Source organism: Penicillium chrysogenum (assembly GCF_028827035.1).
Source record: "Penicillium chrysogenum strain IBT 35668 chromosome Unknown utg000004l_segment0_segment0, whole genome shotgun sequence".
Classification (NCBI taxonomy): domain Eukaryota; kingdom Fungi; phylum Ascomycota; class Eurotiomycetes; order Eurotiales; family Aspergillaceae; genus Penicillium; species Penicillium chrysogenum.
The window spans coordinates 1,307,462-1,321,368 of record NW_026622752.1 but is presented as its reverse complement, the minus strand read 5'-3'; the positions used below and the strand labels follow the sequence as shown (position 1 = coordinate 1,321,368).

At 51.0% G+C, this 13,907-nt stretch overlaps 8 protein-coding genes across 8 annotated transcripts; 1 reads left to right on the top strand and 7 right to left on the bottom strand.

The window, feature by feature from the left end:
* Nucleotides 1-91: 91 nt before the first annotated feature.
* On the bottom strand, nucleotides 92-821 carry N7489_006429 (putative GAJ protein; the record flags this gene model as incomplete). The annotated part of the gene is made up of 2 exons (XM_056712179.1): nucleotides 92-742; nucleotides 819-821. The coding sequence occupies 2 exons, from the start codon at nucleotides 819-821 to the stop codon at nucleotides 92-94; spliced, it is 654 nt and encodes a 217-aa protein (XP_056565894.1).
* A 949-nt stretch (nucleotides 822-1,770) lies between these two features.
* On the bottom strand, nucleotides 1,771-2,531 carry N7489_006428 (uncharacterized protein; the record flags this gene model as incomplete). The annotated part of the gene is made up of 2 exons (XM_056712178.1): nucleotides 1,771-2,336; nucleotides 2,399-2,531. The coding sequence occupies 2 exons, from the start codon at nucleotides 2,529-2,531 to the stop codon at nucleotides 1,771-1,773; spliced, it is 699 nt and encodes a 232-aa protein (XP_056565893.1).
* A 214-nt stretch (nucleotides 2,532-2,745) lies between these two features.
* On the top strand, nucleotides 2,746-4,274 carry N7489_006427 (WD repeat protein; the record flags this gene model as incomplete). The annotated part of the gene is made up of 2 exons (XM_056712177.1): nucleotides 2,746-3,002; nucleotides 3,056-4,274. 2 exons carry the CDS (start codon nucleotides 2,746-2,748, stop codon nucleotides 4,272-4,274), a joined length of 1,476 nt encoding a protein of 491 aa, XP_056565892.1.
* Nucleotides 4,275-4,465: 191 nt separating this feature from the next.
* Nucleotides 4,466-4,852, bottom strand: N7489_006426 (uncharacterized protein; the record flags this gene model as incomplete). Its single annotated transcript, XM_056712176.1, has 1 exon — nucleotides 4,466-4,852. The coding sequence occupies one exon, from the start codon at nucleotides 4,850-4,852 to the stop codon at nucleotides 4,466-4,468; it is 387 nt and encodes a 128-aa protein (XP_056565891.1).
* Nucleotides 4,853-5,655: 803 nt separating this feature from the next.
* On the bottom strand, nucleotides 5,656-8,330 carry CweA (uncharacterized protein; the record flags this gene model as incomplete). Its single annotated transcript, XM_056712175.1, has 2 exons — nucleotides 5,656-8,205; nucleotides 8,259-8,330. The coding sequence occupies 2 exons, from the start codon at nucleotides 8,328-8,330 to the stop codon at nucleotides 5,656-5,658; spliced, it is 2,622 nt and encodes an 873-aa protein (XP_056565890.1).
* Nucleotides 8,331-9,948: 1,618 nt separating this feature from the next.
* N7489_006424 (uncharacterized protein) lies at nucleotides 9,949-10,458 on the bottom strand (the record flags this gene model as incomplete). The annotated part of the gene is made up of 1 exon (XM_056712174.1): nucleotides 9,949-10,458. One exon carries the CDS (start codon nucleotides 10,456-10,458, stop codon nucleotides 9,949-9,951), a length of 510 nt encoding a protein of 169 aa, XP_056565889.1.
* Nucleotides 10,459-10,500: 42 nt separating this feature from the next.
* Nucleotides 10,501-10,701, bottom strand: N7489_006423 (uncharacterized protein; the record flags this gene model as incomplete). Its single annotated transcript, XM_056712173.1, has 1 exon — nucleotides 10,501-10,701. The coding sequence occupies one exon, from the start codon at nucleotides 10,699-10,701 to the stop codon at nucleotides 10,501-10,503; it is 201 nt and encodes a 66-aa protein (XP_056565888.1).
* Nucleotides 10,702-12,829: 2,128 nt separating this feature from the next.
* On the bottom strand, nucleotides 12,830-13,806 carry aspf2 (major allergen Asp F2; the record flags this gene model as incomplete). The annotated part of the gene is made up of 3 exons (XM_056712172.1): nucleotides 12,830-12,871; nucleotides 12,924-13,360; nucleotides 13,416-13,806. 3 exons carry the CDS (start codon nucleotides 13,804-13,806, stop codon nucleotides 12,830-12,832), a joined length of 870 nt encoding a protein of 289 aa, XP_056565887.1.
* Between the last annotated feature and the right edge of the window lie 101 nt (nucleotides 13,807-13,907).

Below are 13,907 nucleotides of genomic sequence, written 5' to 3'. Positions count from 1 at the left end.
CATGTTTCACATCATTTTCTATGCTAAGCAAGCCTAAGCTTTTTTTTTTTTTTTTTTTTTTTTTTGTGTTTTGTGTTTTGTCCCTTTATCCTTATAGTTCACAAAGACCCTCTCCGTCCACGTACTCGTCTCCGTAACATTCGCGCAAGATACCCTCGATGATTTGTCGGTCTCCACCTGCTAATTTCCGCAAATACTCCTCTAGCATGTAGATATTATCTGTCCACTGCAGTGCCTGCTGTCGGAACCCCGCTAACTCCTCTTCTATCTGCTTCACACCCTTGCTGCTGAGTGAATTGAGGGGTCCGGAGAGTTGGGCTTCTGTAGTCCGTACCCGATCGATTGCCACGTGAAGCTCGGTTTTTTTGGCCATGAGGGATTCCCTTTCATGTTCGTCATCCGTCTCCTCTCCTCGCCGCATGGTCTCACCGGCCAAAGCCGCTTCTGCATCAGCGCAAGACTTCCGGACTTTCTCCACCTCTGTTGTCACTCGGGCCAACTGGTGCTCGAGCGCATGCTTTTCGTCGCTGCTGAAACTCCAGTACCAGTTCCCACTGCCGATCTTCTCGACTCGTAGTTGACCCTCATCGGTCAAAGCTTGGATGTATTCCTTGACCTGGATGCCATTGATGGATGCAACAGAGGGTAGCGCCTTCTCTAGATCCTTGAGCGTGTGACAGGTTCCAGTGGCGCGGAGATGAGTCAAGATCAAATCTTGTTTAGCGCTTTTGGTTAATTTGGGCTTGTGGTGCGTCAGTAGTCAGTAGTCTCATCAGAACGATTATGGGCCCCAGGTGGGATATGCCAAAGCCACGTACCATCTTGCACTGTCAAAGGGCTTCAAAAAAGCTTATCAATCCAGCATCCGTTCATTGGACGAGTATGAAGCAGCTAAGCATTGGTGGAGGCGCAGTTCTGGGGTGATGGATGAGTTCAAGTCAGCAGTTCCCTTGCCCGGCTTACCTGTCACGCAACACAACCTTAGAAACTCGTGCCTCAAACAAACTCATCTTTTGACACCACCTGTCATATTCCAAGGGTTTCAAGGATCCTCTATAAAACTGCTTTTCTTTTGTTTGAACATATAGTAAAATCATTACGGCAGAGATTAATAATACTGACGCTGCTCAAGATAACCTTGCTATGAATCAGCACACGATTAGATTCGTGCAAGACTAGATAAATCCGACCTAATTCTATGCAACCCCAATCCAGCCAATTCCTGGAAGACCCTACTTGGGTTAGACGTGTCAAAACGAGGTCTCGCAAGATGTCGCCGAAGCCGCTGCAGGATTCACAGCATATCCAAGATTGTGTCTTAGTTCGACAAGAGAGAGAGAGAGGGGGGGAGTTCGATATTCCTGCCAGCCGGCTAGATATTGGCCGACTTAATCACCGCAACTTCTCTCCCTGGAGTGTACCCCTCTGTGTAAAGCTCCAATGAAGACATTCGGTGTAGCGGGACGCGCACAGGAAGGCGCAGCAAAACCATTGTCTTACAGATTAAAGTCTTTGAGGTCTGGCTTGGTGCCTCTCTGTATGTCATATAGTCGTAGCAGGGACTGGGATATGTGCCGATACCATGTGCGGCGTGGCTGTGCCACGGCAGTACATGGGATGACCCGATTCCCTCTCGAGGGGTTTGACTGAAGCTTTGCAAGATCGCACGGAGCTTGAGACAGCTACAGACATCAAAAGCCTCCGATAAAAGTTCGCCTGCGAAGAATTGGATGCAACCTGACAAGAAAGTTTTAACGCCATCTCATCCAGTCATGGTCTTTCATCGATCTCGGTGTCCAAGTCGGTCGTAACAGAAACAGAACGAGACACTTTGCGTCGTTTTGACCTCTGACGGACAATGCTGCTTGCGCGTTTTCTTCGTGCTGCTCGTGCTGCTGATTTAGTTGTGGTGTCGCTCTCGCGGCCCGTCTTATCGTCTTCTTCCTCCGTGAGCTCTTCTCCTTCAACCAGGGCCAGATCCCCGGTTTCACCCAGTTCCTCCTTCGCCATCTCTTCGATCAAGATCCCCATCGCAAGCAATGCTGTCTCATCCATGGTTTGATGGTCATCTTTGCCGTTGTCCGCAGTAGCGTATTCGTAGTAGTCGGCCGCATAGGCATGTATCGTCTCAAGGAGCTCGGAGTTCGGGAGAGCTTGATCAGAGGGGAGATTCTCATGCGCGAAATAGGTTTTCTCTTCAATCGATTCCGCTGGAATGTTCTGTTTACGATAGAGAAGCTCCTCAGGGCGCAAACTTCGGGCGGCTGACGAGGTTGTGTCGCGGTATTGAGCAGCAACGTGACGGAATGCGTTGACACCGCGGAGGTTGACACGGCCTAGTTGCAATTAGATTTCGTTTATCTGCTAAAAACAAGCTCGATGAGCCTGGAAAACATACCAGCTACCGCATCATAGACGTTGGCGCGGCGTTTTATGTGTCTCGAAGGCTTATCGTCCGTTGGTTCTTGCTTATCTTCGACTGACTCGACAAAGCTCTCTTCATCCAAGCCGGGTAACCTGGCAACAGACATACTTCAGGTCTGCCTTCAGGTCTGCCAGGAAGAACAATCAAGGTTTGGCAAATCAAACAGTGATATTTAGCGGACAATGAACAAAGATTCAGGACCTCGAGCTGCCAAATTCGATATATGCGCCGGCGCAACTTTAATCCGGTAGAGCATCCATGGATAGCATCATCGGGTGGTCTCGACTTCTCCATGCAAAAGCACCAGCGCTGATGAATGAATGAATTCCTATCTCCTAAACAGAGCCCTTGGGTCTGTAACTCCAAATGAATTTCATGTCGCTCAAACAACCCGGCTAGTGCACAACCTTGAACCCGCTCCGGGCATACGGTTCTCCAGCCGCAGAGCAGCTGCCCCAACGAACCGATCCGAAGACGATGTGGCACCTTTAGATCAAGAACTAGGTGCTACGGCGGAGGTATTTGCTCACAAATCCGGTGTGAATTGTCTGGCTGTCGATCAGTTTGAGGGCCGATAGTGCGTGTGCAACCACTTAGCATTCGACAGTCATCAATCTAACATAACGGTAGCATGATATCGGGAGGTGCTGATCCATCTATTCATCTCTGGGACCTTGAATCAAGAGGCTCAGAACTCGAACACGTTCACCAGTCTTGCGCGTCCGTTAGCAAATCGTCTCACGCCGACGCGCATACACATGCGATTACCTCCCTCTCGATCTACCCGTTTGATCCCGTCCCATCTACCATCTTCTCAACAGCACACGATGGTACATTAAAGCTGTCGGCGTTACAATCGCCCTCTATCACACCGGTACATACGTTCAGCCTAGACTGTACACCATATTCACACTCGTTCTCCTCTCAGCCTGGGTCAACACTGCTCGTCGCAGTAGGCACGTCTGACCGGTCGGTCCGACTAGTAGACCTACGATCTGGACTATCGACACAAGGTTTGCCGGGACACAATGGCGCGGTCTTATCAGTGGCATGGGCACCTCACCGGCCGCATCTCTTAGCCTCTGCATCGGTTGACAACCGAGTAATCATATTCGACGTACGCCGCGGAGGTCACAATTCTGCCATCGCCACCCTGGACATGGACGATCCAGTGGGACTAGTGGCACCAGGAACTGGATCTGTACCGGACTCCTACCAGTGTCGTCCAGCTTTCTCCCGGCATGCCCGTGCCCACAATGGGCCTGTGACTGGAGTACGGTGGACATCTAATGGCAGTCATATCGTGACGACAGGACAGGATTCCCGAATTCGAGTCTGGGACTCCGCAACAGGCGCCAATACACTTGTCCATTTCGGCCCTCGGGTCCGTAATAGCTCTTCCTCGCACCTGGCTGAGCGGGCACCCTTAATCGTGCCGAAAGGCTCCATGAATCCAGGGCATGAAACATTGCTGTGGCCGAATTTCAATGAGCAGGACGATCGTGGTGAGGTTTTCATGTTCGAGCTCCGCGAGGGGACATTTGTTAAGCGTCTCCGCGTCCCGGGTCTCGTGGCTGGATCACAGAATGTCCGTGGTCGGTCTAGCGCTTTGAGCGCTGGGCGTATAAATGATCTTGTCTGGCGAGGGAACGGTGCCTCGGGAGAAGGGATAGAGCTGTTCTCTGCCCATGGCGATGGGACGATCCGGGCATGGGTGTCTCGGGAACCGGACGGCGAGCCCACTGAAACCGAGCAAGCAGCTCAGGCCGATCGCAAGAGGAAGCGAGATGTTCTTGACGAGATTTATCAAGGATTTCTCGGGCCTGGTCAGCCTGGACTACGAATCTGAAACGATTGGATAGCCATACTTTACGAGCCATACTTTACGCAGAATCTCTAAAGGGAACTTTTGAATGGTATTGAATTGTTTTACATTTGATGAACGCCCTTCATAACATCATGCCCCGGATAGCTCGAACTCAAAAGGAAAGCAGCTATCCTTTCGAAAAGCTAAAAGGTCACACCAATAGTCGAGACACTCTACTCCGCCTGATAACGATCGAACACACTCTGGCCGTACTTGGCACCCTTGATCTCGCGAGATTCGCCATGGCCGGCGTGGTGATTAGGGCCCATGTGCGCACGCTTGGCCTCCACGCCGGCTTCCATTGAGTTGCCCGTGCCGCTGATGACCTCGCCGCTCTGACCCACATCCCGGGTCGAGCGTGGCCAATCGGTAGTGTTGTCAGCGGCCATTACTGTTGAGGGCTGAGCGATGCCTTCGTTGTCATAGTATTCATGTTCGGCGCGCTGGTCTGGACGTGGCACCGAGGGGATGGTGTTCATCTTGCCGGCATCGTTGGGCATGGATGTGCCTTGGCCCATTTCAGAGAGAGTGCCGCCTTGGTGTGGGTCTTGCTGAACCATTTTGGAGATGGAGGTGGTTGGATTTGAAGCGGCTTGATATCCAGCGTGACTTGAGATGTTGAGGGATAAATGAGGGATTGGGATTGAGATAGCGTGGTTTGTTCCAACGAGACTAGAATACGGTGGCACTGTCTTATATTCCGCTCTGGGGCCCAGGTCCTGTACTACTGGCACTGATGTCACATCGTTGGATGTTCTCCAGGGATGATGGGCAATGATATCACATGTATCGACTGAGTGGTCATATCACTTACTTAGCACGCACACAGCAAATAAGAAAATGACGTCGATGAATACAAAATACTCGAAATCCTTCTGCGTCAAGAGTCGATATCCTGAAATACAAGTGGGTTTTGTTATCATTAAGCTTGAGGAACTCGGGATGGGCAGTGGCGAAAGCAAATGCCCACTTGCTATCAAGGTGATCTGACCCACTCCACTAGTGTCTGGATATTCGGGATCACGAACCGCAGATGAACACTATTGATATCGAGTGGTGCGCTTACGATGTATTATTCTACAAAGCACGGCGTGTCAGTCAGCCGTCAGCAATGGTACATAGTTATGTCTGTCTTTCAGGGTGATTACAGCTTAGATGGCTAAGAGGAAGAAAGAAGTCTGAGGTGCTGTAAATGTATAACTTTCTTAACGAAACATTGATCATTAAAGCCAGGTCAAATGGATAAAATATGGCAAGGTTGTACGAAAATGAATGATTGTGAAAGAAGCATAAATGGCAGGAGCCATAACGAGTGACAAGAATCTACTGACACACCAAACACCTGGTTGAGACGACCAACTGTCTATAGGATGAAGGCAAGAACACCCATGACGGCGGCGGCGGCGGAGAAAATACCGCCAGAGAGACGGGCGGCGTCACCCTGGAACATGATTCCATGAGAAGCAGAAGGCGACGGGGAAGCAGAAGAAGCAGCGGCCTTCTGAGCGGAGGCGCCAGTGGGGACCATGTGGCCCATGCTGCCAGATGGGGTAGCCTTGGAGAAGACTCCGTACGAGGCAGGGGTGGCCATGGGCACATGCACGGCAATCTTGGAGTACGAGGGACCCTGGGAGGCGGCATACTTGTGAGGAGCATAGGGGTCAGCGCCGGCGGAGTGCTGGGGGTAGTTGTAAACGGCGCTAGTGGCTGCCGCAGAGGAAGCCATAGGCACATGCACGAATGGGACATCCTCGGAATCATAGTTGGGAGAACCGGCTCCTGAGGGGGCGTAGGGGTCGGCACCAGCGTTGTGCTCGGGGTAATTGGCGTACGGGTCAGCCCCAACGTTGTGCTCGGGGTAGTTAGCGTAAGGGTCAGCGCCGAACTTCTGAGGAGCGTGGGCAGGGATGGCATTGGTCTCCAAGGCAGTGTGGTACTGGGTCTTGGTCACAGTGTGGACAATCTCTTGCACCTTGGCAGCGCAGGCAGGGGAGTCCTCCCGGGAGTAGTCAGCGGGAGCGTGGACGTCGGTGAACTCGCCCTCGATAGCGTGGTTGTCCTCATTGTGCTCGTTCACATCAGTGGCGACACCGATGTTAGTGGGAGCGGAGAAGCCATTGGTCTCGTCATCCCCAGAGGGACCACCAATAACAGTAGCGTCAGTCTCCGGAGTAGGAGCGTACGCACGGCGACCAAAAGCGATGCCACCAGCGCCAGGGCCGTTGTTGTTGTTCTTCACCGCAGTGAGCTCAGACTCAAATGTGGTGTGGGGCTCGTGGTGAGGCGCGTAGGTCGGGCTGTAGTGAGGGGCATAGTGAGGCTCCGGGTGGTGCTCGACGTGGGGCTCCTGGTGGTTCACGTAGTGAGGCTCAGGGTGAGGCTCGTAGTGCGGCTCGGGGTGAGGCTCATAGTGGTTCTCACTGTGAGGCGCGTAGTGAGACTCGGGGTGAGGCTCAAAGTGGGACTCATGGTGAGGCTCGAAGTGGGACTCGGGGCCAGGGAACCCGCGCCGACCAAAGGCGATACCACCAGCGGCGGGACCGTTGTTGTTACCCTTCACCGCAGTGATTTCGTGATCCACGGTAGTGTGAGGCTCATAGTGAGGCGCGTAGGTAGGGCTGTAGTGAGGGGCATAGTGAGGCTCCGGGTGGTGCTCGACGTGGGGCTCCTGGTGGTTCACGTAGTGAGGCTCAGGGTGAGGCTCGTAGTGCGGCTCGGGGTGAGGCTCATAGTGGTTCTCACTGTGAGGCGCGTAGTGAGACTCGGGGTGAGGCTCAAAGTGGGACTCATGGTGAGGCTCGAAGTGCGACTCGGGGCCAGGGAACCCGCGCCGACCAAAGGCGATGCTGCCAGCGGAAGGGCCATTGTTGTTGTTCTTCACCGCAGTGAGCTCGTGCTCGAATGTAGTGTGGGGCTCGTGGTGAGGTGCGTAGGTCGGGCTGTAGTGAGGGGCATAGTGAGGCTCCGGGTGATGCTCGACGTGGGGCTCCTGGTGGTTCACGTAGTGAGGCTCAGGGTGAGGCTCGTAGTGCGGCTCGGGGTGAGGCTCATAGTGGTTCTCACTGTGAGGCGCGTAGTGAGACTCGGGGTGAGGCTCAAAGTGGGACTCGTGGTGAGGCTCAATGTGCCCAGGTGCGCCGTGGGCAGGACGGCCAAAGTTCTCAGAGCGACGGAAGGGAGAAAAGCCCCCGGCGTGAGACTGGGGGTAGATATCCTCATGCTCTAGCTCGGTGGAGTGGTCATCCTCGTTGTGTTCGTTGATGCCAGTGTCAGTCTCAATGTTAGTGGGAGCGCTGAAGCTCTGGCCACCATCATTGCCGGAGGGGCCCCCCATGGCAGTTCCACCGCCGTGGGGTTGTCCGAAGCGCTTAGCAAAAGTGCCGGGACGGAAGATACTGGGAGCAGCACCAGGGTAGCCGCCATGAGGGTGCACATGGACAGGAGCAGGGTGGACATCCGTGTTCTCGATCTCGGTGGAGTGGTCATCCTGGTTCTCCTCTTCGGTCTCGGTGTTGAAGTTGCCAGTCACAGACATATCGAAGCTCTGGCCCTCATCGTTGCCAGAGGGGCCGCCCATGGCAGTTCCTCCATGGGGGGCGTCACGCTTTCCATTGAAGGGTCCCATTCCAGGGACCTGGGGGCCGTGGCCAAATGGCACACCCACGACGGGAGGGTGAGGGTGCACATCCGTGTGTGTCAACTTGACAGAGTGGTCATCCTTTTCCCACTCGTTGACCTTGGTATCGGTCTTGATATTAGCCGAGTAGGGGCTGACGAAGCCGTCAGCATGATCGCCAGAAGGCCCACCGATGACGGTAGCACCAGTCTCGGGATGGAAGTGACCGTGGCCATCATTGCCAGAAGGCCCACCAATGGCGGTACCACCAGCCTGGGGATGGAAGTCATTCTCCTGCTGTACCCTAAGTTAGCTGATGTCTCTGTATACTCAAGAGGAAGATGACGTACACGTTCAGCGAACTTGGCCTGGGCAGCAACTGCCAGCAGTGCCACAGGGATTCCGCCGATGAAGCCCTTCATGACTGCGGTGCTTGGAAAATATTACTGTAAAAAGGCGTATGCTTTGCGAGTAGTAGTTAAAAGAGTGACTGGAAGCGAGTGCTACTGGAGCAGAAGAAAAGAATGGCTCGATTGATAGAATATTCACCCTTAGAAACAATGAATAGTAATCCGTCTTGAGGAGATATTCAGACCTTTAGTAGTTCCTTCGGATTCAAGATCGTCAGTTCAACAAACAGGCGGGAATGCCGTTGCATCAACAGGGACTGCACCTTGGCGAGGAGCCAAGGCGTGGGTAATACCATCAGAATGCCGCCAAGAATGAAAAAACAACATCAACAGTTAAGAAAATACCCCCTCGGTTGTGGTCAGATCGTAAACATCTGCCATGTAATCCCTAGAAAGGTGGTGATACTGCATTCCACGGGATGAGAGGGAGAGATCACCACCTGGCTAGGAGACCCGGCATTCACAGATCAAGCAAGCCCCTTGGCCGATCCAGGATATTTTGTTGCCAAATTTGCACAAGTCATTCGGAACTGATGGCGTAGTCATTTTCGACTGCTCCCAAACAGACTGAAGTATGGACGATCTTGGTCCTGTCCTTTATTCGGGTTCACCTGCGAGAGGCTACCCACCCCGACGGTACAACAAGGGATTCCCAGTGATGTCAGTTAACTGAAATCTAAGTGCCCACTTGTGCACACATATGCCTGGCTGTATCGCCCACATTAAAGTCCATGGATGGGATCATAGGGTAGTGACTCTGTGTCTGGTAGCATTTATGCAGGGTTACGCTCAATCCATTTGAGTCTCATATTTATCGAATCTACTGAAGACCGTCGCAAGCATCAATGCGTTGGCTGCTACTCCCCCAACTACCAGAACCGAGTTTAGGGGAAGGAATGTATCCCGTCTTCGACATTCAAATCCCACCGCCCTCACTTAAGAGGACACAGAGGGGAAACGAACTTCCTATCGAGGAACATTTATCTCCTGAGCCGATCAGTCCCGTAGGACCGAAGGCAACACATCGTCGTGGGGTTGTCGAAAGACAGGACAATGGTCGTGGCGGGCTCAGTTGCTTTTTTTCGATGAAAAAGAAAAGAAAAAGGGAGAAGGGAAAAGTTTGCAGTCTTTTATAACTCTAGTGGGGTCACGGGTCGGATCTACAATATTCCTCTCGGCGCCGAGGTCGGTCCGACCCGTGTTACGTTGTGGCCTGCATTTTAAGGCTCTTAATGACACCTCATTCACAGTCATATTCAAATGAACAGAAAAAGAAAGGAAAACTAAGGATATGATACAGCAGTTCCAGCCAGCTCCATGACATGTCCAATTCAATACCGGGATTCTGATCAAGCCGAGATGTGACAAGTCATTACTGTGGACGAGTGGGATAACCTCCAGTCAAGAATAACAATTGCTCTTCCCTGAACTTCAGCTCCCCATAACTAGCATCTTCAAAGAGAAAGCAGAAACAAAAAAGGCTGGCCTAGTTTAGGTTGGAGAATTCGACGAGTCATAACGAATGCTGGTCTGCTTGGTCGTCGCCCCGAACCAAAAGTAACATCGAACCTTGCATATCCAGTCAGCCATGAATTCAACCCAGTAGGTGCAAGAGACTCGAAGAACTCACTTATCCCCCAGACGCCGTCTTTCCAGCACTGGTTTTCCAACCCGCTCCTCCCACCGCCGCTGTGATGCCCAACGCGATCGCAATCATAGTCCCCACCGTCACCACAGCCACGACTGCCTTCAGCGCCATTCGTTGCTTGTTGCTCAAGGTTTGAAACCATGTCAGTGGTTTGTTCTCTTCCTCCCATAACTTCGACCGTCGGGGACTATCGGTTCGACAGCTCGCATACGGGCCCAAGCTTTCGATGTCTCTCATATGGCTTCTCCGATTGGCATTCTTGGTTTCAAAGGTGAGTTGTTCGTGCGAGATCGTTGGACTTGAATGAGGATAAAAAGGCGAGCATGGCTTAGCACCGATCGACGGATCAAACTCCTGGCTCTGAGCCCCAGGCGAAGACGTAATGGAACATCGTGGAGGCGCGATTTTAGGCGTGGTAGGGATTTTCTCGTCGTTGGATTTGATCGATGCGGCCACTTGAGCCCCAATCACCCCAAGTCCGTGTAAACTCATAGCGAAGTGCCAATGGGGCTGGGAGGAGAGTGAAATCCAAGATCAGAAGATCTTGGAGAGTGACCTCTTCAGGCTTTTTCGCTTGGACTTGGATCGTTGTACGGGGCGTGGCTCTTTGACCTTGGGTGCTGGTGTTGTGATTGCCTCAACGGGAATGGCAACGGTCGAGACACCGCCGTACATAAACAATGCCGTATCAACCTGGAATGCGCTCCAAGTCCAGGCGGACCGCGGCAGTTTCATCACTTGGACTAATGACAATAATGAATATAATTATTTAAAATAGTCGAAGGGCAATTGTAGGCCCGTCAAAAGGATAGTTCGATATAAAATGGGATGAGTGGTGGTTTCCTCTTGAAGCGCACCCGAGCAGTTTTGGGGCAGCTTCACTGTAACGGCGGTCTGGATTTTCTCAAAGGGGTTCTAGGTATATTCGGGAACACCCTGCAGTGAAATGGATTATTTCTCTTGGGATGCGAGGCCCCCATTGGCTCGAGGACTGTTTTTCACCCCTAGATTGGCGTCTCGTGCACCTGTGAGCATTCTCATGCCCTTTATAATGTGAATTATCTCCTCCTGCAGCAAAAAACAACCCTACTATTGGTAAATCTTTGCTTGGCTAGCATTCTTATCGGTAGATCGTTCAATCCCCTGTTCCACATCCTCTCCCCATAGGCTCTGTTTGTAACCCTGTTTCCCACTTCTGCATGTGGGTTCCACCCTAGCATATATGGACAATCTTTGTGTGGTACCTCTCTGTGCGACAGTTTACGGGGCGACAGGGGCATGTTTGAAATCGGGCTGCCTCGATCATTCTGTCTCGACATTGTTCACATCCTGTAGGTCGTATGTAGGTAACATCTAGAATATGCATACGAGCTGCATGACATTTTACGATTCACGCCGGCAAAGCTTGGCCTAGTAGAGTAGATAGCTTCGATCACAGCGACAAATGATCATAATCTAGTTTCAAAATTCTGGCCAAAACTTAGTGTTGTCACACTGTTGCGTCGATGGATATTCCAGCGACTAAAGCTTACTTATGCACCTAGAAGCTACCTATGTAGATACATAGAAGTTTCCCTTATTCAACTACAACTAATTTGATTACATGCTGAAGTAGCTTTATTATATGGGATATAGAAGTAATAGTTGAAACTTTGCGTAGGTGCTCTTCTATGATAATCATGGTGGGTTGGGGCAAAATATATTTAACCCAGGAGGATATATAACTTGACGGGCTTCTTAAGATAATCATAGGACAAAACACATATACGTCCAACTCGAATGCGTCTCAAGATCATGCGAGATCTGAAGGAGGTAGCTATCACATCGATATATATTTCTTCGTTTGTTGACCCACGCAATTAGCATATACTTGCTAGAACCCCAAAGTGTCTTGGGACAGCACCTAAATACTTCGATATACATAATGTGCTATGGCTCACCTGCATCAGGTTACAAGCAATGGAAATGTAGCCAGATAGATAAATTTTCTACCTTGGCCAATCAAGCTTTTTACTGAGCCTTACTCTGCCTATAACATCAAACTATACGATTTCACGCGTCAGGCGGATGTTTAGAGTAACACCAGCCAAGCATACCTCATGATCAAGCAGCTAATGTCTATAGCAACCTCAGGATGCCACCTAGCTTTTCTGGTAAATAAGCCAGTACGGAGTACTACTCATGAACGATGGGCACCATTATTCACAAGTCTTCAGAATCAGGCCTTCAACCTTGGAAATATCGCGACATGGAACTGATCGACTGCCGCGGTTTCCCAAATCGTCTTGGAAAGGGAATATGAGTAGGTTGACACACTATAAGCAAATTGTCCCAATCCATATGTCAATAGTAACAGAACCCATTCCCAATATTGAATGTTAATGCGGTACCACGAGACGCTATGCTCATCGAGAATGGGGGTTGGAGGGTATAGGGTGAGGGTGAGTACATGCAAAATATCACCTATACTGATAAAGTGACAGCCGCTAGGTACGATAAGAGAGACAGGGGTGAATTATTCTGGAAGATAGCAACAACTCCAACACAGTCCTTATCCCTAGATTCGGTGTGGTCAAGGCCGAACGAACAAGACCATGAGGGCCCAAAATACAGCTGTAGAATTTAAATATGTTCCTTCATTCATTCAATATTGAAGATGACAGCCAATAGGCTCAGTCATCATATAGATCATATTACGTTATAATCTCTAAAGCTGTTGGACCTATAGGACCCTTCTTTCCTCTCTCTCAAGTTATAAATTACCCACCAATACCCTTCTCATCAGGGCTATTATCTCGCCAATATTTTATCGTTGTCTCGAATGCCTGAGTGGGCTTTTGGCCGTTCCGACGAGATGGAACATTTAAGTGCAGTGGAGCTCGCCTCCGTCATGTGTGTGACAGTTCTATTCAAATCAGTTTCCAATCACCAAAAGTGCAAATTAGAGAGCGACTCACGGCAGGTACTTCGGCGGTTGTCGAAGGAGCATCGGTGGTTGTTCCAGTAGGAGCTGGCTGGCTAGTCGTAGCCTCATCATGCTCATGTTGGACACCTGGGCATCCAACTCCCGGCACAGAAATGTCGTAAGCATATGCCTCCAGTGCGAAGTATTGAAGGGTTTCCGAGTCACGGGTGGTCAGTGTCGCGTTAGTCTTCGCCAGGTCAACGACCTCTTCATATCCGTCTGCGAAATGGTCGATCCAGCCCTGTCCGATGGCAGAAACGTGGTATAGGCGGTGCAGGAGATCAGCGGCCCAGAAGGTGTTGGTCTCAGACTCCGAGACTGTATATCCAAGGCCGCACATTGTGGAGAGAGAACGACGAGTTTCGTAGCTCAAGTCGCAGATGACTGTCTCATCCGTGCCATTTTCGCCTCGCCAGTGTCCGGCATAACCTATTTGGTTGAGATAATTAGTATACCGTCTCTCACATAGGGCAAGGTGCATTACCTTCAAGGTCGCAGTTTCCATCGGGGTTATCACATCGGAACAAAATGTCTTTCTTGTCTCCGTTGACTACGACATCAAATGCACCGATCGCTTCCATGGATGGGCGATCACCGAAATACTTCCTGTAGATCGCACTCTCATTTCTCCATCTCAAGATGTGATCTTGGGCATGTTGAGCGAGAGTAATGGTCTCGTTAAGACCTAGCTCAATCTGGCGACGCTGGGTTGCATTGCAGCTTGAATGGATGGGGAATTGGGTCACAGCGCCGGCATCCCAAGGTGCAAGTCCATTCTGGGAGAAGGGCTGGGATTGGTTGCCTTCGGAAGTCTCCCGGGTGGGGAGAGCAGCAGCAATTGCTGCGGAGGAGAGAATGAGGCTGAAGAAATGCATTTTTGTATAATTGAGGCAAATTGCTTGGAGACTATGGGGGCAAATTGCCAACGAGAGGAGCTCTTATATATCTTTTTTATACAAAGTTTTCAAAGCTTCCA